Source organism: Balaenoptera ricei, chromosome 18 (assembly GCF_028023285.1).
Source record: "Balaenoptera ricei isolate mBalRic1 chromosome 18, mBalRic1.hap2, whole genome shotgun sequence".
NCBI classification, from domain to species: Eukaryota; Metazoa; Chordata; class Mammalia; order Artiodactyla; family Balaenopteridae; genus Balaenoptera; species Balaenoptera ricei.
The window spans coordinates 3,913,805-3,935,016 of record NC_082656.1 but is presented as its reverse complement, the minus strand read 5'-3'; the positions used below and the strand labels follow the sequence as shown (position 1 = coordinate 3,935,016).

Below are 21,212 nucleotides of genomic sequence, written 5' to 3'. Positions count from 1 at the left end.
ATTTGCTGACAGATATTTAAAAAATTAACATCAGAATGAATGGCAAACACCAACACCACCATGAGACCTTTAACCCCAGAGAAAAATAACTCACAATCAAAGCTGCCTTGGCCTCGAATTAGCACACAGCGTCCTTGAAACGAGAGGCCAAAATAAAACAAACCACCGAAATGGAGAGAACAGTGCAGAGGGGAGGAGGCAGAGCTAAGAAAATGAGGGCTTTCCACAAAGCACTTAAAAAAAGTAACTACGCTAACATATATATATGGAATCAAAAAAAAAAAAAAAAAGGTCATGAAGAATCTAGGGGTAAGATGGGAATAAAGACACAGACCTACTAGAGAACGGACTTGAGGATATGGGAAGGGGGAAGGGTAAGCTGTGACAAAGTGAGAGGGTGGCATGGACATATATACACTACCAAATGTAAAGTAGATAGCTAGTGGGAAGCAGCCGCATAGCACAGGGAGATCAGCTCGGTGCTTTGTGACCACCTAGAGGGGTGGGATAGGGAGGGTGGGAGGGAGATGCAAGAGGGAGGAGATATGGGAACATATGTATATGTATAGCTGATTCACTTTGTTATACAGCAGAAACTAACACACCATTGTAAAGCAATTATACTCCAATAAAGATGTTAAAAAAAAAAAAAGTAACTCTGCATTTATATTTGAAAAATTCTATTACACTACAGGGCAAGTCACTTCAGATACAATTTAATAAAAGCAAAATTTTAAGAAGGAGTGACTGACATCCATTTGACCCCTGGTTTGCACCAACCATCACCCTAGGTGCTTGCCATCATGACAAGGTGCGCGGGTTCGTACCCTGAGGACTAGGGGACGTGGGAAGTCCCAGCTACTCCTCTCCCCAGCCTGGCCAAGGTACTGGTTCTTTCTTTCTAAGCCCTCGTTTGCTCATACGGTTGTAGAGTCGATTGTCAGATGAGCTAATGCTTAACTCATTATATACGTAATTTCACAGGCAGAACATACGTATATGAACATATATTTTGTCTGGGACATAGTACTTTCTCAACAGACATCACCTATTATTACTTACATGCCTTATTTTCTTTCATGTCCTTATTAACTCCAAAGATAGATATTATCTACTACTTATACCTGACGAAACTAAGGTTCAGAAATAGCACAATTATGGCTATTATGAACAACAGACTTAACTTGATAAACTTCTTAGGCACTAGGTTAATCTAGTTCAAATCCCACTTTCACCGTTAGGATTTGCAGTGAATAGGAAAGAAGTTTGACTCGGGTCACGTTCACCCAGATTTGGTTGATCCTGCGGACCTGCAGGAAGCAACCAGGAATCAGCGAGTGCCGGTCCCATCCCTGCCTGTTGGAAGAATCTGGAATCACTCTGAGGGGCAAACGGATTTCAGAGAACACACTTTCTTCCTTGTTTGGTAATCAGGAAAAGAAAAACAGAAACAGCTTGGTATGACATGTAGTGACTACAAAAGCCATTTTCTGATGGAACTCTTGTCAGATGCCTGAATTTTCTGATTTTCAGAGCCCAAATATTTATAGGCCTACATTTATAGTGAGAACTCCACTAGATAGCCCCGATCATATGAACGTTTCTGATTTTTCTTTTCATTATCAGTGAAAAACTTTTTGTTGTAGTTTAAATTTTTCTTCTAGGGATTAGTGTGGGGAGGCTTCAAGGGGGCAAACGCATATGAATGCAGGGACCCTGGATGTGGGTGACAAGAGGTACAGACACGTAGAAACCAGAAGTCCCTACCTTCTTAATTTTGTTCATATCGCTATTTTTTCAGATAATAATGTCATCCAGAAACACAGCATGTTCCTTCTTGTAAGTCAGTCTTATTATCACACACAAGGCACAAGTTGAAAACCAAAATGCAAACTGGAGTTCAACCAGTAATCTGGCCAAGATCCGCACACAAGAAAGTTATTTCAGAAAGTTGTTTCAAACCAAGGGGCAAGTCTCCAGTGGTAGGACTTCCTACCTTACCAGGCTGACCACTCCTCACCCTAGCCGGGCCACACGCTCCTGAAATACGTTCTTTGAGGAAAATAGGACCAACTCTATCCAATATTGCTGTATTAAAGATAATTCCAATGAATTTACGATATTCACATTAGGTGTTTCTGGGATGTTATCATCTAAAACACTCATAATTGCAACACTCAAGTAATTTGTTACCAAATCCTTAAATAAATCTACAAGTACCTAACTTTGAGTATAATATAACATGCGATATTAAAGCCTTCAGCCTGTTTTTAAAAAATCACCTATTTCCTTGGTTGCCCTTATACTTGTGAACATAAGAGAAACATCCCAACATCCACAGGAGGCTGGAGAGTGTTTCCTGACACCTGCTTCTCACTGAGGCTGCCCCTGGGAGGGCCCTCTCGGGGGGTGGCCTTCGAGGCCGGCGGCATCTGCTATCTGGACAACTGTGTAAGAGACTTTCCCTGTTTTTGGTGTTTCTATTAGTTCTTTCACAGCGGCAGTCAGATTCTGGAGCTAGCGTCCCTCCTTGTGGTGAACAACCCCAGGCAACTTTACCAGCTGCGCATGAGAAGTCACGTCTCTGATGGGTTTCTTTCAGGAGCGAACACGCTTCTTTGCCAGAAACCCCCAGCGAATGTTTCCTCCCGTCTCCTTCAGGGTTTTGAACCACCCATGACAGCATGGGGTTGGGATCAAGCTCCCTGCTCCACTTAGGGGTGGAAAGGGCTCCCTGAGCAGTTGGGCGCTTGCACAAGAGCTGGAATGAGATACAAACTGGGCCCCTCAGCAAAGGGGGAAGCAGGATGGGTGCTGGGGACAAATGACCGTGTCCCACGCCACGAAAGTTAACCTGAGGACAGGTCCTCTCCTGGCCCTCCGGCTGGCCTCTGGCCAACACAGATGTTCTGGAATGTTCTGAGCAGAGATGGCCCTTACCCCTGCTTCTCGGCTTACTTCCTAGAGCACATGCAACCTGGAAACAAAAACGCTCTTTTTATATTTATATGGAAAATACCCAGGCCTGAGATCTTGCTCAGCTGCAAAGTGCAGGAGAAAGCCAGCACATAGGGAAGATGAGTAATTAATCTCTTTGATCCAAGGACGGCACCGTGACAACCAGCCCTCCTCCTGCTCACTTTTAGTCCATTGGGATTTGCACTGTGTATACAAAGTGTGTATATAAAACTCAAAAGTAAACTCAGTCCTGGATTTAGGATTTTAAAAAAAAAAAAAAAAAAGGCTGTCCTATGCCAGAAGCTGCCTGGAGCCTGGAGCCTGGCACTGCAGACAGAGTTAGCAGTCTGTAGGCTTGGAAGTGAAAGTTTTTCCCCCTCTTTTACTAGCCATGAAAAGAACTTTAAAGGAAAAGCATCGGAGTTGGTGAGGAGTATTTTTCCGTGGCAAACGATGTAATGTCCTTGGGTATAATCCTCTATTTAGAAAGCCGGGGCCTTACAGCTGACACCACACCACCTGCTGACCCTCAGAGACCCACTGCTCAGAGAAACAGGGCCCTGGTGGACATTTAAAGATGCTGTCTTCTCCTGGAACCCCCAGCACTGGCTTGAACATTGTCATGGGGTCATATTTTAGGTGTTGTGAGCAGGGGTTCTCTAACTTTAAATGGAAGAATAGACTGGAGATTTATCAAAATTCAGAGGCTGGGGCTCCAGGTGCAGGGATTCTGACTGTGTGTGTGTGTGTGTGAGTGTGTGTTTGTGTGTTTCAAGTACATATTTTTTTTTTGGTGGGGAAGGAGGTTGTCATTTTAACAAGCAGCCCAGATGATTCAGATGTAGGTGGTCAGTGGACCCTACTAAGAAACTTCACATCAAGAACCTATAAAATGTTAAAAATAAAACAAACAACAACAACAAAACAAAATCAAAAAGAAAAAAAAAAGAACCTATAAAATGTTGAAATTCTTTAACCAAAAGAAATGGGGGTTTAAGTCACAATATTCCTATTTATAAAGGCTCAAGAAAATAATTTATCACTGCAAGATAAAGAAGAACAGGCATGTCTTACTATTCCCACAGGTACTCCTATTATATCTCCACCATAGTCCTCTGAGGTAATTAGGGCGGGTAATAGTATTCTGACTTTGCTGATAAGGAAATTAAAGCAGGTTAAGTGATTACCACAGGCTCCAAAGCTAGTTGGGGCAAGTCTCTTGACTTTTAAACAAAGGTCAAATAAGAGGCACACCCTCAGAGACCCCCAGAGTAGTAAGCCTTGAGAAATACATGAAGAAAATAAAAGCCCATTTCCTGATCCAGTTGTAGATCAAGTTTTCCTCACCTCTCTAATTCAAAACCCTACTTCAGCAGGCAACTCTGCGCTAAAGAACGTTGGTAATTTTCCACCTACAGGCCTTGGCTATGGGGACCCATCATGGAGAAGCTCACATAATCCATGGTTATGATACCGGCAGAAAGGAAAACACACGGTCCCGTATAGAAAAACCTCATCACATATTTTTCCCCAGCTGAGGGCTGTGGCATCACGCAGGACAGACACAACCGGAGTTTCTAAGTTTCTAATCCACTTTAGGTGAATTCACTGTGGGCCTAGGAAAATGGAAAAACAGGATGCCCCCTTAAGATCCCACAAATGCTGACTATTCTCAGGAGAGGAAGGATACAGAGGACTCTTTTATTTTATTTTTTAAATTAATTAATTTATTTGTTTGTCTTTATTTTTGGCTGTGTTGGGTCTTCGTTGCTGCCCGCGGGCTTCTCATTGCGGTGGCTTCTCTTGTTGCGGAGCACGGGCTCTAAGCGTGCGGGCTTCAGTAGTTGTGGCGCACGGGCTCAGTAGTTGTGGCTCGCAGGATCTAGAGCGCAGGCTCAGTAGTTGTGGTGCACGCGCTCAGTTGCTCCGCGGCATGTGGGATCTTCCCGGACCAGGGCTCGAACCCGTGTTCCCTGCATTGGCAGGTGGATTCTTAACCACTGCGCCACCAGGGAAGCCCCAGAGGACTCCTTTGATTCGAGAAATTTCCACTGGGACTTCCTGACTCACTGGTTGGCTTTCATGGACCACATTGTGAGGTGCTTCAGGGAAGATAAAGATGCTTTGATGGTGGAAAATCCCCCCCCCCATACTACAGCCCTCCCTCCCTTTGCACTCAGGGCAAAACCTGCCTTGTTCCTCATGAGAAAAACTCCACATATCGTGGACAAGACAAAGAAATAGTTAATCGAATTGGTTTAGGAAACCCCGGCAGAAACGATTTATCTTTTCAACAGTTTAGGATGTTATGAACAGACAGAACATTTTGTGTGAGGTCCATCTCCGGCTCCTAAGTGAGAAATGCCATTTGCCAACAGACACTAGTTTAATTCTACAGCTCAAAAGAACCATGTTCCTTTGCCAAAACCCTACTGCTTCATGAACGACAAGGAAATGGTTTATAAAAATCACTAGAAACATTCTTATAATAATAACAACACTAATTTTTAAAAAGCAGTCTTTTCTCAGAATACCATCACTCCTAAGCATTCACCAACCGTCTTCGTCAGCTTGGGCTGCTGAAACAAAATACCACAAAGTGGGTGCCTTATCAACAGCGGAAATTTATTTCTCCCAGTTTTGGAGGCTGGATGTCTGAGATCAGGGTGCCAGCCTGCCTGGGTTCTGGTGAAGACCCTCTTCTGGGTTGCAGACGTGTAACTTCTTGCATCTTTTTTTTTTTTTTTCTTTCCTGCTGTTTCTGTCAAGCATTTTTTAAAAATTGAAGCATAGCTGAATTACAATATTGTGTTAGTTTCAGGTATACAGCAAAGTGATTCAGTTACATGTAGGCACATGTACATGTATTTTCAGATTCTTGTATCTTCACACTGCAGAGAATGAGTGAACTGGCTTTCGGGCCTCTTCTCATCAGATCACTAATCCCTCCCAAAGGCCCTGCCTCCATGCTGGAGGGTGAGGTCAGGGCTTCAACATGAAGTCGAGGGGACCACAAGCATTCAGTCCACAGCACCAGCCTAGAACGAAAGGGATGTACATGGCTCGGCCATATTTTCAACTTCCCCCAAAGGAGCTGCCTCCTGTCACTGACGGCCCCTCTTTCTTTATGACAGTACATCACCCCTCTGGAGACAAGCAGAAAGCCTGTCTGAGACTTCAGGCTTGTTTAGCCACTCTCCACCCAAGTGATTCTTCATAAGTGTTAAAAAAAAAAAAATTAAAAAAAATACTTCTCTACCACTTTTCAGAGAATGATGGCGGCAGACACCAGGTGAAGGAGCATTAAAGTTGGCCTTGACATTGTTTTCTGACACCCTGTCTCCACTAAGAGCTCCATCATGGAGCAAGACGAGAGAAAAGAAAGAGCTCTTTCAACACAGACAGCAGATTACCCACCCAGCAGCCCCGGGATGTGAAAACCGCAGTAATATCTCCTTCCATGTCTAATGCAAACCTCAGTCTCAGCCAGAGATGGCTGACTTCAAAACAACATCATTTGCCTCACAGAAACAGACCAATCAACCAAAACGTTGAAACGAAGTGGTTTATGTTAAAAAAAAAAATTTTATACCCAAGTGAAATGTGATTTAATATCACAATTTCTTTGCTTTTGGATGGTAGGAATAGCTCATTCGATTTTTTCGGGAAGTCCCCAACTATGGAAATTTCACCATTATGCTGAGCCTTTGAACCACACGGGCACACAACCCGGACACTGAAAACGCGGCGTGTCAGTGACCACATGGTAAATGGTCCCTCCACACTTCAAAAGTCAACCTCCTGATGGGCTGGTGACCATCTTAATGTCTGAACTGGAGTCCCTGGTGCCGGCGTACACAGAGGGGTCACTAGAGCATCCCTCCGTGGAGGGCACTGGGAGGGGCTGTCAAAGGAGTGGGCTTCGTCGCCAGTCACCTGTCAGCTGACTCCATCCTATCAGCTGTCACTCTTCTCTAATTTCGGAAACTGTCCACAGCAGTTGGTGCCTTTCATTGTCCTGCACCACAAAATCCCCCAAATGAAATATTCATCGGGCCACACCCATCCTTAACCAAAAGGAAAGACCCTGAAGCAGATATTCTAGGCACCAAACCTTACCAAGTGATCATGATTGTGGATACTTTTCTTGCTTTAAAACAGAACTGATTTAAGTGAACAAAAGTATCTTTGCTGGGAAATGCTTGTTTTGCTACAAAACCATCTTCTTGATTCATTCGATGTTCTGTAATTTCCTCTATCGCTTGTATTCGGAAAGGAACTGAGAAGTGTGTTATGTGTTTGTCCTCATGCCTCAGAGAAGGCAACGACGCATTCGGGGACACACAAGCCACCCCCGTGGGACACATCTGTCTGCTCAGCTCCCACACTCAGAGGAGGTCCCAGACACCCTGGGGTACATCAGTGGATTCACCAAGTAATAAAGGCAAGCAGCCCACCCAGTATGACCTCACACGGAACAGCTGCTGGGCATGTATCTAGACTTGGGGAGGCCCGGAGTTTGGGCTCATTTCTGCAGAGTAAGTGAGGCAAAGATAGTGGCCTGATGTGCCACGCATAGGCCTGCCCCTAAAATACGTAGTCCTGGGGCAGGAAGCAGCAGAAGCCCCCAACCCACAGTCCTTCTCTCCCCACGCTTGGTTCTGACTCGCGGTGCAAGCGTCCTCATGCAGACGTGGGTGGGTGTCCCAGAGCAAACCTCCAGTGGACCCAGCACACATCACCCCCCTACAAAGAGCTGTCCTTGGGCCCAAGGGTGCGCTCCGGGCTTGGATCCGGGGAGAGAAGCGGGCAGGCCTGGCGAGTAGGCTTCTGGCCCTTTGGAAGACTCGGGGTGCTGGGAACCCGGGGAACAGACTAGAATCGGGATGCTGCCCTTGCGCCACGACCGCCTGCCCTGTGAAGAGGGGCACGCCCAGCCAGGGACCGCCAGCGCGGAGGCCTCCAAGGGAGTTCAGATGTGAAGAAAGAAGAAAATGCAATGTCTTCATAAACGTTCTGTGTCCCTTACTACCAATCCCATATTCTTTTGTAAACCCTGAAAAATCTCCCTGTAAAACAAAATTTACAGCTTCATTTGTAAACGGAGGGCATTTGGAACCCAGGGCTTTCAAGGTCCTCTTCAGACCCGATCCTGTGGGATCCTAAGATCCAGGGTGTCAGTGCTGATGGCTCCAGCTCAAACACTGGACAAAGATAATATAAAAGACGAAAAAAATAAAATCTAAAGGATTTTAGATTTTAGCGTAATGGTCTTCAATCTCAGCCTCTCCAGTTAAGAGATGAACAATGAGATATTCTGCTTAATTAATGATCTGGTTAATAGAGTGGTTAGATCTATCTTTCACAGGTGACTGATTATCAACTAATCAAAGTATAATAATATCCAACATCGAAACTACAATCAGTATAATCATGGGGTTATGAATGACTCAAAACATCTCCCGTTTTCCAAGTCCGTGAACGGTACACGTGAGACCTGTAATTAACATGCAATTCATTAAGGAAATGTGGACACACTGGGTAGGTCAGAGGATTTAAGTCGACAGTTTATGTAACAATTAAAATTTCCAATGCTATTTCTGTGGCCTGGACAACCTCTTCCAGGGGCTTTGATTTGGTTTGTTTCCCACCTGATACATTTTGACGGAAGCAGGCGACACCAGCTCGTCCTGAGACATGGAAAGCCCGCCCACAGTTAATAGCACTGACCTGTCCTTTCATGTCTGGAGCGATGGGAATGGTGGGCCAGATGGTTGAGTAGATGCCAAAAAACACCAGCCAGATGAGCATGCTTCCCCAGACGGCCAGGTGACTGAACTACAGGAGAAAAGAGACACTCAGGCAGGGTTCTCTGCCGACCCAGTAGCCACTTGACCACCACCTGCTGCAGGAGCCCTGGGTCCACGCCACCTTTCTTTATGGAAAGATTTCTACTAGACACCGGTTGAGAGTTTAAGCAACTAGTGGCCCCAAACTATCCTGAAGAGGAAAGTGCTTTTTCCACCACAGCTGACCATCCTGTAGACCCATCCTACAGTGTCACCAGGCCCCTCTCTGTCCCTCGCCAGTGTTCGCTCCACTTTGGATCAGAATAAATAAGGTATCATTGCTCTAGTAAGAGGACGTGGGATGGACAGAACGAACAAGATGGGTTTATTTATCATTTTGAGACTTTGACTGTTCATTTTCCAAAGAACTTTTAAAAAATTTGGAATGGATATATCCCTTAATGACAACACTTTGAGCATCTACTGAGTTGCGAATTTCTTCTCCTCTGTCCTCTTGCTAGGATGACCCTTGACTTTTTTTCAGCCATACTCCATGATCTAATCCATCACGAGCCTCTGTCAGCTTTTTAAAAAATCTGACCACTGCTCGCCGCCTCCTCACGCCCCAGGCTAAGCCACTACCCCCTCTCACCTGGATTCATTGCCTCTGTCTCTCAACGAATTCTCTGCTTCCACATTCACCTCCCACCCCACCCCCAATTAATGAGCACAGAATTAGAAGCTTATTTAAACAGCAGAGATGAATGTGAAACATTGGCCATAATCCTCAAAAGTTGGAAATGTCCAAAACTGGGGACTGATTCCATAAGGGATGGCATATTGATAAAACTCAATACTCTTTAATTATGAACTATGACCTTGTAGAAGTACATATATATATATATTTTTTTAAAATTTATTTATTTTTGGCTGCGTTAGGTCTTTGTTCCTGCATGCGGGCTTTCTCTAGTTATGGCGAGCAGGGGCTACTCTTCGTTGTGGTGCGGTGGCTTCTCTTGTTGTGGAGCACAGGCTCTAGGCGTGTGGGCTTCAGTAGTTATGGTGCACGGGCTCAGTAGTTGTGGTGCACGGGCTTAGCTGCTCCGCGGCATGGGGGATCCTCCCGGACCAGGGATCGAACCTGTGTTCCCTGCATTGGCAGGCGGATTCTTAACCACTGCGCCAAAAGGGAAGCCCAGACTCTGTGTTTTGTAATACGTTGTCTTATTAAAAATATACACAGAGAACAAAGTCTGGAAGGTTATACAGGAAATATTAACAGTAACTATCTCTTGGTGGTAAAATTATGGAAATTAAAAATTCCTTTCTGTCCTTCTGTATTTTCTCTGTGTGTGTGATTTTCTTTTTAATACAACGCACATATACATTGGAAATGAGCTAACTGTTAACAGCTTAGAACTGTATTAAGTGCTCAGCAAACGAATCATCAGGGAACTCTGGATGGCAAATGTGCCCTGATAAAGGTCAAACCACAACTTTTACATGCAAAATTTAAAATAAGACAGCTAGATATTGTTTACTGTTTTCCTGGGGCTTAAGAAGATACTACACCATAAAAAATATCTGTAGTGGATAGAGAAATAATTCTGGAGAAAACTTACTTTTGTCCAAGCTGTAGTCTCCAAACCGGCTTTCAGGCAAACAGTAACAACAACATACTGTGAAAGAAAGAGGAATTTGGGAAATGCGTTATCCTCACTTATTTTCACTTCCCAGAAGAAATCCCAAATCCTCCCCAGAGGCAGTTTCTCCGTGGCGGCTGGACTTTGAAAGTGCCATCTTGGTAGCTAATTCTCTGGGGGTCACTTTTAGGAAAATTACAGGCAGGTTCTTATAAGAAAAGCCCTCATTTTAGTGACTGTCTTCTCACAAGTAATAGTTACTTTGCCCTTTTCTTAGCTTGGAAGATTTGGGAGAAATCACCTTCCACTGGTGTTGGTTTTTTTTTCTTCCCCCCACCCAAGTACATGTGAAATGGTCATCTGAAGAATTGGGAAATCTGCTGATCACCTGTCCAGAAATCTTAACTCTGCATAATCTTCACTCAAATACGAGGTAAGCATCTCACAACCACTCTGAGCTCTAAGTGTTGCCAAATCTCGGCTCCCTATCCGCCGATGGCGAATAGAAATACAGAGACAGAGTTTGGAGGAAATAGAAAAGACTAGCTTTATTCCTTTTGCCAGGCAAGATAAGGAATCTATAATATATAAAGATGTGAAATACGTCATAATGACAAAGGCTTTATATAAAGGGAGAGGTAAAACCCACACATGTGCCATCTAAGAAAGATTCAATAAACAGGTAAACTTACCGTATAAACGATATTTCCAACAAATAAATAGTCTGTGGCATGACCATTGGCCAACACAGTATCTGAAAAACAAAGAGGTTACAATTACCCTCCAGAGCAGAGCACTGCAATCTATTTTATTCAGAATGTAAAAACAGAACTTTAGAGACATTTATCAAAATGTAAGGGAATTTCGAAAATTGCATTGTCTGTGATTCTAATGCCTCCTTTTTCTAACCCTGCATTTTTTCACCTTATATTTTTGCCAAATGAAGCAAACAAACAAAATCAGGTTTCCTACAAACCAAACAACCAAACACTTGATCTGTGTGGAAATTTACATTTTCATACAGATTCAAATCTCCCTTTTGTCAGTTAGAAAAAGGAATAGTATAAAAACATACTAATTTATCTTTGTGGGTGTCAGTATTAGACCTTTTCCATGTGTTCATTTACTATTCGTCTTTAATTTTTGCTAAATTGGAATTATAGGCCAACAGCAGAAGATAACTACATGATACAAAATGAGTTCATGATTACTGAACTCAGAGAATTTAAAAGAATATTCACTACTTGTGTTCTCTGTCAACTTTTACGTGAACTTCTGGAGTCTACAAATGGGTGAATGCAAACGACCCAATGAGAGATGCCTAGACAATACAACTAGGATTCTGAAGCTTTAATTTTATAGCTTTCCAATTTTTTCTTTGTAAGGATGACTATTACAATGTACATAGCAATCACTAAGGCAGAACTCTAAGAGAATTGTCTAGTTCAGGTCAGCTAGCCTTGCTGTGAAAAGTCTGGTTTTTACCCTGAGGGGACAAAGCCTGTTTTAAGATCAGAAATAGTTTCTCTGGGTGACACTGCCAATCCCCTTTTATTCTCTTTTATACTCATCTGTGGCCTACAGGCCAAGGGTATAGGGATTTTTCTGTTCAAATTTCCAACCCAGTAGCTGTTGTACACACATATTTGGGCTCACCAATTTACCCAACTGTTTGTTGAAGAATCTGATTCTTATTAAAGAATCAAGATCCTTTTAGTTTTCGCAAACACCATAAGGATCAAGTACCATCACAGGGAAAATCTGGTAATTGTGGGACCCTGGATCCAGCCACAGGGCATGCCCTTTCTCCTAATTCTAGATAAGTAAATTTGTGGATTAGGACAGATGAACCCACAAAGTGACATCACTGGCTGCGTTAGGTACTGGCCTAAACTCAGGGATTGTTCCTGGGGACCATGAGAGTTATCCCAGGGTGGCCACTGACTTAAAAAGGATTAATCTCAAAGCCTAGGGGAGACATGGCGAAGGGAGAATCAAAACTCAGGCAGGACTTCATTAAAAAGGAAGGAAGGAAAACAATGATCAGAAAAGTAAAGAAGGGGCTTCCCTGGTGGCGCAGTGGTTGAGAGTCTGCCTGCCAATGCAGGGGACACGGGTTCGAGCCCTGGTCTGGGAAGATCCCACATGCCGCGGAGCAACTGGGCCCGTGAGCCACAATTACTGAGCTTGCGCGTCTGGAGCCTGTGCTCCGCAACGGGAGAGGCCGCGACAGTGAGAGGCCCGCGCACTGCGATGAAGAGTGGCCCCCGCTTGCCACAACTAGAGAAAACCCTCGCACGGAAACGAAGACCCAACACAGCCAAAAATTAAAAAAAAAAAAAAAAAAAAAAAGTAAAGAAGAGGCTACGTTAAGCTCAAGAAGGCCACAAGTTGATTAGCAAATAGCTATTCAAAACTGTAAGGGTTCGCATTTTAGTAACTGGCCCTAAGATTGTTTTAATAATAAAGATGACACTTTTAAAGAAAAGCCTCAATAAAGAAACACTTGAGATTAGACAGGAGACCATTGCTTTGATTCTAACAGAGATGATAGCTGTGAAAGGGGTAACATTAGTCTTTTATTTACAGGACAAATATTTATTTAAAGCCTACTTTAAAGCGGGAAGTGGGGAGACAAGATCCCTGTCTTCGTGGAGCTCCCAGTACAGTGAGGGAGACAAGACAAAAACACACCAACAAATAGATACACAATACAATGTCAGGTGTAGCAAATGCCACGAAGGCGTAGAAGGTATGGAATAGAGAGGGACGGGGCTCCTATTTTAGACAGGGAGTCCTGGAAAAATCTGTTTGAGGAGGTAACATCTGAGCAGATCGGAATAGTTGAAGGGAGTGAGTTAAATGAACATCTGGGCTACAGCGTTTCAGGCAGAGGACTGGCCAACAGTCTGAATACAGACAGCAATGTTGAGCTCAAAGACCATCACAAAGGCCAGTCTGGCTGCAGACTCTGGGGAGAGCGCCCAGACAGTAAGAAGGGGCCAATTAACGTAGGTCATGGTGAGGAGCTTGAATTTCTCTGCTAACTATGACAGGAAACCAGAGAGTAAAATGGTATGAGTTATGTTCTTAAGGGAATAGTCCAGCTTTTATGGGAGAACAGATCCTGGACGACCAAGAACAGAATAATAACAGATGCAATTCCAGTTTGGAAACGATTGTAGCAATCCATCCAGGGGGATGATATTGGTGGCATGCAGAGTTGGGTCCAATATGGTAGCCTCGAGCTGCTGTTTATATTTAAAGTAATTAAAATATAATAAAAAATTCAGTTCTGGCTAGGGGTTGGGGAGGAGGGGGAGAATGAGGCATTACTGCAGCAAGTGTACAGCGTTTCAATTTAGGGTGATGAAAAGATTTTGGAATAGATTATTGGTGATGGCTGCAAACATTCTGAATGTAATGCCTCTGAATTGTATACATAAAATGGACCATAGTTCTAAAACCGAAAAACTCTTAGGATAAAACATAGGATTAAATCATGGCCTTAGATTTGGCAATGGTTTCTTAGCTTTGACACCAAAAGCACAGTGACAAAAGAAACAAGTAGATCAATTAGACTTCATCAAAATTAGAAACTTTTGTGCTTCAAAGGACACCATCCTGAAAGTGAAAAGACAAACCTCCGGAATGGAGAAAATATTTGCAAATATTTATCTGATCAGGAACCTGTATCCAGAATACAAAGACAACTCTTACAGCTCAACAGTAAAAAGACAACACAATTTAAAAGTGGGAAAAGGCTCTGCACAGAACTTTTTCCAAAGAAGAGGTACCGATGCCCAAGTACATGAAGGGATGCTCAACGTCATTAGACACCAAGGAAATTCAAACCCAAAAACCACAAGATATCATTTCACACCCACCGGGGTGGCTATGATAAAAAAGATAGAACTGCTGCTGAGCAACTAAGCCTGTGCGCCACAACTACTGAGCCGACATTCTAGAGCCCGTGAGTCACAACTACTGAGCCTTCGAGCAGTTCATTTTAGCTCAGGATGGATTTCCTAACCTCAGTCTCATACTATGTGTTCATGAATGAAGAAAAGACCCTTTAATTCTGAAAAGCAGTGATCTGAGGGCCCTGAAGTTCTACCTACATGAAGCCCTGACACAGTCTAGAGAAAACTCTGGTCAGATGGAAGAGTTAGAAGGGCTAGGAGACCAAGCTGAAAACCAAGGTTTACAATTATGGCTTGACAACTTGTGAATTTCCTTTTGATAGTAATATTTCAAACGTTGGTTGATTCATGTACTAAAAGAAATTAAATATACAAAGCATTTGTCTAAATATGGAGGGCTTAGAATGTGTTTCATATTTTAAGGATATACAAATAATGAACAAAAAACTGTTAGACATTGTTAATTCTACATTGAAAATAGATAACATATGTTACTAAGTATAAGAAAGGCTCTGTTCTAAGCACTTTACCTATGTGAGTATACTTACTAATATATGTGATGCTAATATAAGACTATTAGCATTACTAATATGCAACACTAATATATGTAATACTTCTTTAATGCTCTAACAATGCTATGAAATGGTATTATGACCTGCATATTTCAGATGAGGCAACTGGGGCAGCAAAGAGAAGCTAAATGACATGCAAGGTCACACGCTTAGTGAGAAACTGTAAGCTTTGTAATACAAGATTGTTTTCATTAACTGAGTTAGAAAAATGGACCCCAAAGAATAAAAGAAGACAACTTCAAGGGGAAAAATAATTAGACTGAGAAGAACTCTTTTGAAATGCCAACACCTAACGGGGGAGGAACTTTCTAGCAGAGAAATAGGTGGAAAGAAAATGAGATTCACACGGCAGAGATTCTGTACCACCCAGGGCACAAGAGCGGGAAGCAGCAGTAGCCCCTTGAGATCTGGCCTTTTATTCTGAGTTGGGGTGGGCATTTCATTAGTCCGGAGCTGCTCAACCTCAGCACTGCTGACATTTTTCTAGGTAATTCTTAGTTGGGGGGCTGGGGGGGCGGCGCCATCCTGTGATTACAGGGTGTCTGGCAGCACCCCTGGCCTCTCCCCACTAGATGCCAGTTGTGACAACCAAAAACGCCTCCAGACAATGCCAGTGTCTCCTGGGGGAAAAATTCCCCAGATTGAGAATCACAGCATTAGAGGAAAGAAAACAGAGGAGCTGGAATAAGTAGAGAGAAGACACCCCAAAGTAAGAGTGGCTAATGAGGGGCTTCCCTGGTGGCGCAGTGGTTAAGAATCCACCTGCCGATGCAGGGGACACGGGTTCGAGCCCTGGTCCGGGAAGAGCCCACATGCCGTGGAGCAACAAAGTCCGTGCGCCACAACTACTGAGCCTGCGCTCTAGAGCCCGCGAGCCACAACTACTGAGCCCGTGTGCCACAACTACTGAAGCCCGTGCACCTAGAGCCCATGCTCCACAACAAGAGAAGCCACTGCAATGAGAAGCCCGCACACTGCAACGAAAAGTAGCCCCCGCTTGCCACAACTAGAGAAAGCCCGCATGCAGCAACGAGGACCCTACGCAGCCAAAAATAAAATAAATAAATGAATAAATTTATTAAAAAAAAAAAAAGAGTGACTAATGAAGGGAACCCCCTCCTCTGTGGTCAGGCCGAGGAGGAGAGTGTGGTGGAACCTCTCAATTCACACCATCAGCAGAGAAACAGGGTGAGACCTTGGTACAAAGGGATGCAACTGCCATCGCTTGATGGCCTTTAAAGTGGGCAAACTCTGCGATTACCTCTGGGACTGAGAGCTCACTGGTGAAGAGAACATCTCCGTGGAGACACTTAAGACCACGGACCACCATGCTGGCAATTTGGCATGAACAGAAGGAACAGATAGTGAAACCCAGGGACATCTTCCAACCGCAGCTTCTAGAATTTTATAATGCATTAATTTCTACCTTGCCATGACAGTAAAATGCTACTGGCATTAAATAATATGTTTGCACTTGAACTAATCTGAATGCACTTCAGATAACTTTTAGTGAAGCAGGATAACCCTACTATTTCAGCTCACCATTTTGGAAGGATAACTCAATACTGCATTTTAGTTTTCTGCTTAGGAAAGAGCATCTCCTATCCCAATCAAAACTAATACCACCTGGGAATAATTTATTCCTTGGAGGAGAAATCCCCAAACTAACTTGAGATTCTGGGACATGTCAAGAGCCTAGGAAAAGATAGCATCCACTAAACAAGTCACAAGTCATTGCTTTGCCCACCCTGTTGGGGAAATTCCCACGGAATACAGTATTCTCTTAAAGGTTATATTTCAACTGTTTTAGAGGCAAATACCTGTGGGCATCATTCCTTGTTAAAACTTGCCAATAACATCCTCCTGAAGAAAAGATCCAAAGTCCTAAACAATCACTGGCAGATGAACGCATTAATAAGATACAGCTTGCTGATAATTCAAGGCTGGAAAAGCCCGTTTGGACTGCCCAGTTTATTCCTGAAGCATGTTGCTGACAAATTACTTCTTCCCACTTTGTTTAATCTCAACAGTACTGTTACGATTCCACCACTCCACTCAGGAAAACAACTTTCCTGTGGTTTAGCTGTTTTCATTTTAGTTGGATATTTAAAATCTCAAGTGATTTTTTTTTTTGATAGGAGAAAAAGAACCCCCAAGCCAAGATGAGTAATTGGGTCCCCAAGCCAGCCTTCAGGACAATATTTATCCACCATCTATGTAAACAATAAGAAGATTAGTGCAGACAAAGCAGCATGGGGTGGTACAGAGGGATGTTTGGGAGGAAGGGGGCAGAGAGAGGGGAAAGGACAGTTCAGGCACAAAAGGACTCAGCCCGCCTAGAGGCGTGGAGGTGAACTCCTGCCCTGCTGGAGTAGGACCTTGAGATGCACGGGGCGGGGCGGGGTGTGGGATAGGAGTACTACAGGGGCCAGAATGGTGAGGTCAGCAGGGGCCAGACCACACCAGGTTCTAAAAAGGTCCCTGTTAAAGAGATCCACCAAACGTACAAGTGGAGAGAGGTGATCTCCACCAGACCTTTGTTAACCGGCAGGACACTGAGCATTTCCCAACGGAAACCTAGCGTTCGCTCACGAAGGCTCAGCAGAGCTAGGGCAGAGGGAAGGAGGGTCAGGCTGCCTGTTGCGTCAGCACCGCCGGCATTTCACGGAACGGTGTGAGATCAGCCAGCCCTGTGCAGGCTGAGGTTGAGATCCACCCAGATGAGAGCCGAAACGTTGCCGGACCAAAAGTCCAGGGAAGGAGCTCCACAGAGTAAAGAACCTGAAAGAGCGAGAAAGTTTCCCAGCTGCTTTGTCGGATAAAGCACTGAGTCACATTTAGAATGACCAGCTGTGGCCACATGTGGTGTAAAACCTAATATAATGATGGTGCCGCCAAAAACATCGAAAGTATTATTACAAAATACCAGAGCTAGAAGCCGCGTCCTGAGAGCCAGTCATTCTCTTAGAAGCCGATACAATGCCTTGGCTTCAGGACCCTCAGACCCAAAGCAGCCGCTAAGCCTGTTCGTCCAGACTTACATTACTTGCAAAATCTGGTTGGAGCCAGGGACTGACATGATGTAGGATTAGCCAAATGAGGTTTAGGAACGCAGACGCTAAAACAGACTGTTGTGAACAATGGGGACAAACCTACGTGGACCCTCGCGTGAGTAGTGATGACCCCAAATGCTGCATGCAAAAAGCTCTCTGAAAATATCTGTGGGAAAACCCACGGTTTGTAACAGAAGTATGTCTCGCTTTCTAATCAGAATGATAAAGGAACTTACCTCAGATGCTTCCAGAGGGCTAGGTTGATGACATCTTATAAGGATGCCATTTCAATTAAATGCTCATTAAACCCATTACATCATGGCCCAGCTAAAGCACAAACATGTATTCAGAAAGGGCTCAGACAAAAAGCAAAATCTGAAGACTAAGTTAGTCCACAGTGCTGTGCAGTCAGAGAAGACAGGGTTTAATGATCAGGAAAACGGATGGGGTGGACGTATGTGTGTGTTTTTAGTGCAGTAAGAATCTGTGCAGCGCCTGGATTCCAAATCACAGGTAGGGCTTCCCTGGTGGCGCAGTGGTTAAGAATCCGCCTGCCAATGCAGGGGACACGGGTTCGAGCCCTGGTCCGGGAAGATCCCACATGCCGCGGAGCAACGAAGCCCGTGCGCCACAACTACTGAGCCCACGCGCCACAACTACTGAAGCCCGTGCGCCTAGAGCCCATGCTCCGCAACAAGAGAAGACACCGCGTGAGAAGCCCGCGCACCGCGACGAAGAGTAGCCCCCACTTGCCGCAACCAGAGGAAAGCCCACGTGCAGCAACAAAGACCCAACACAGCCAAAAATTAAAAAAAAAAAAAAAAAAAACTTTATAAAAAAAAAAAAATCACAGGTATCTCACTCACATAGGACTCCATCGGGAGAATTAGGGGAGGTGGCACCATTCCCTCCACATCGGGACACCTGCCAAGAATCCTGGTCGCAGAGCAGATGCCAAGTTCCTCCTGTTTTCCTTCTCCCACCCTTTTGCTTCTAGAACCTTTAGCAGCACTAGTTCAGAGCAGGCCTGATTCCAGAATATTAATCAGGCTCTCCATTCCCCCGTCTCACCCTTGGGGCCTCTTAAGACTCCGGAGGTTCAGAGGAGGTATGATGCCAGCCAGCTACTATCAGATGAATATTAAGAGTGAAAACGTCTTCCAAGTTTCAAACAGCTAATTTACAAATACGCTTAGAACTCATCTTGCTCAAATGTCTGTACTGTCTGTACTACAACTGAAACAATTCTTTCTGCTTCCAACACTATGTATTCACAAAGAGAAAATTTACTTTTTCCTTTCTTGGTAAAGAGTGGTATAAACTATTGGAAAGAGTTTCTAAAAGGTAGAGTTTATACAAGTGTTAGTGATTATAATTACATTCATAACCAGCACTGGGTTAAGTTCCTGGTTATATAAGCCTTTTGCTGGATTTTCTCCTCCCTCCTGACATTTCTGCTGGATAAAGTTAAGCATGTGAAACTCAGATTTCAATCTCTTTTTTCACTCTTGTTTACTAAAAATAGATTTTGAAAAGGAAGTAAAAATGATGATGGAAAGTAAACTCGATTGCCTGCCAATGTCAAACAGCCACCTCGTAGGCACAGGCTCTTTTCTTATTCCCGGGAGCGTAGTCTAATGACATTCCGCGGCCCTTCGTACCTACGTGGGGCCCCATGACTAGTTCTTGCCAATCAGACATGAGCAGAAGTGATGGACCACTTCCTCCCGGAGAAGGTTAAGAGCAAGCAGTCCTTCTGTTCTCTCCCATCCCCACGTGAAGGCTGAGGGTGAACTCGGGGGCCCTGCACAGACAGAGCGCCACTATACTGAGAATAACTAGGGCTTGTTTTAATCGGGTGTCGAAAGACACACAGACATGGACGTGACGATCGTGAAGGAAGGAGTTTACACTCACGGATCCCTAGAAACAGGGCGCACGGGGCGTCAGGCAGGGCCATGGGAAAGCAGCAGGGTCAATCAGGAGGCAGGAGGGGAGAGCATGGCCCAGAGCCTCTAGTGGGGTTTTCAAGGGACAAAATGGACAGAGCAGGGTAGGTACACTGTTTAAGCTCAGGACTGGATAGTGTGAGTAATTTCAACAGTCTCTGGGTTTTAGGTCGATCCCTAGTTATGGGGTACCTGGCCCGGGGGTGACTTAGGGCAGGGGATACTGGCCTGGTGTAAGAGAGTGAGGTACAGAGATGGCTGGGGGTGTGGGAGCCAGAATGGTTGGCCGTGAAGCAAAGGCATGCTTGTGGGGCAGTTGTTTGCTCTCCCTAGGAATTAGCCAACCCTGGGAGCACAGTCTCTCCAGGATCACGGGCCCAAATATCAGGGCATCACAAATGTAGAAACTAAGAAAATACAGTCAATACACCCATGTACAATGCACTTTTCCGTTTGATCGATACACGAGGCAGAAATAAGCCTTTACTAGACTAAGGCCCTGATATTTGGGGGCTGTTTGTTGTAGCAGCTATGCCCACCTTAATACACCTCGATTCAACTTCCCGAGAAAAGCTATATGGGTGAAATCTGGGAGCTCTGGCTCACGCTTCTTACAACATTACATCAAACCCAACTGTTTAAAATATATGCAGCCCAGAGTTTATTAAGAGAGACACTGAAACGTAAGAAACATTTAAGTGCATGAAAGCAACGGCCCTTCTGCCCCATAATGTGTTTCCAAACAACAGTCCTGTAGGCACATGAGGCGGACTTTACATTACTAGTTCACTGTGTTTAAGACTAATGAGAACAGAAGAAAACGTTTTGAATTTGGAAACTTGGTTTTGGATGTACTACAGTGACGGGGTTAGCAACTAGTGATTTAGATTTATACGCTAGCTATAGTTTCATCTGTATAAATCCAGAAGCTTCCAGAGTGTTCTGTCTTTCTCGTTTTTAGTGAGCAAGTTCCATTCACTTCATTTATATGCTTCAGGATTTTGTGACTGTTCATACTACCCTGTCCTCTCAGTGGGTTTCCCAGATGGCAGAAGCCACATGGAGTTACTACTCCCCTTTTCTGTCCCATTTAGCATTGAATGTTCGTCTCTGGATCTTTTTCATTTATCTTAGATCTTAAAATGGGTACACAGTATGGTCAGTGACTTTGCAATGGGAAGAAAATGTCGGCTATTGTTTCCCATACCTTACTTTAAAATGCTTTAAAATATAGTATTCTACGGGTAAGCTTTGTGACAGAACAGCAAATTCTCCTGACAGGTTGAGGACAGAGTACAATTCTCCTGACAGGTTGAGGCAGACTA

The 21,212-nt window shown here is 44.2% G+C and overlaps 1 protein-coding gene across 1 annotated transcript in view; it reads right to left on the bottom strand.

The window, feature by feature from the left end:
- The window catches only part of LOC132352710 (phospholipid-transporting ATPase IB), a 441,016-nt gene that overhangs the window by 116,564 nt on the left and 303,240 nt on the right, over window positions 1-21,212 (bottom strand). The window contains exons 32-34 of the mRNA XM_059903398.1: window positions 11,083-11,144; window positions 10,370-10,426; window positions 8,689-8,796 (exon numbers count right to left, since the gene is read on the bottom strand). Coding sequence (XP_059759381.1) covers window positions 8,689-8,796; window positions 10,370-10,426; window positions 11,083-11,144 — 227 coding nt within the window. The remainder of the gene's footprint in view (window positions 1-8,688; window positions 8,797-10,369; window positions 10,427-11,082; window positions 11,145-21,212) is intronic.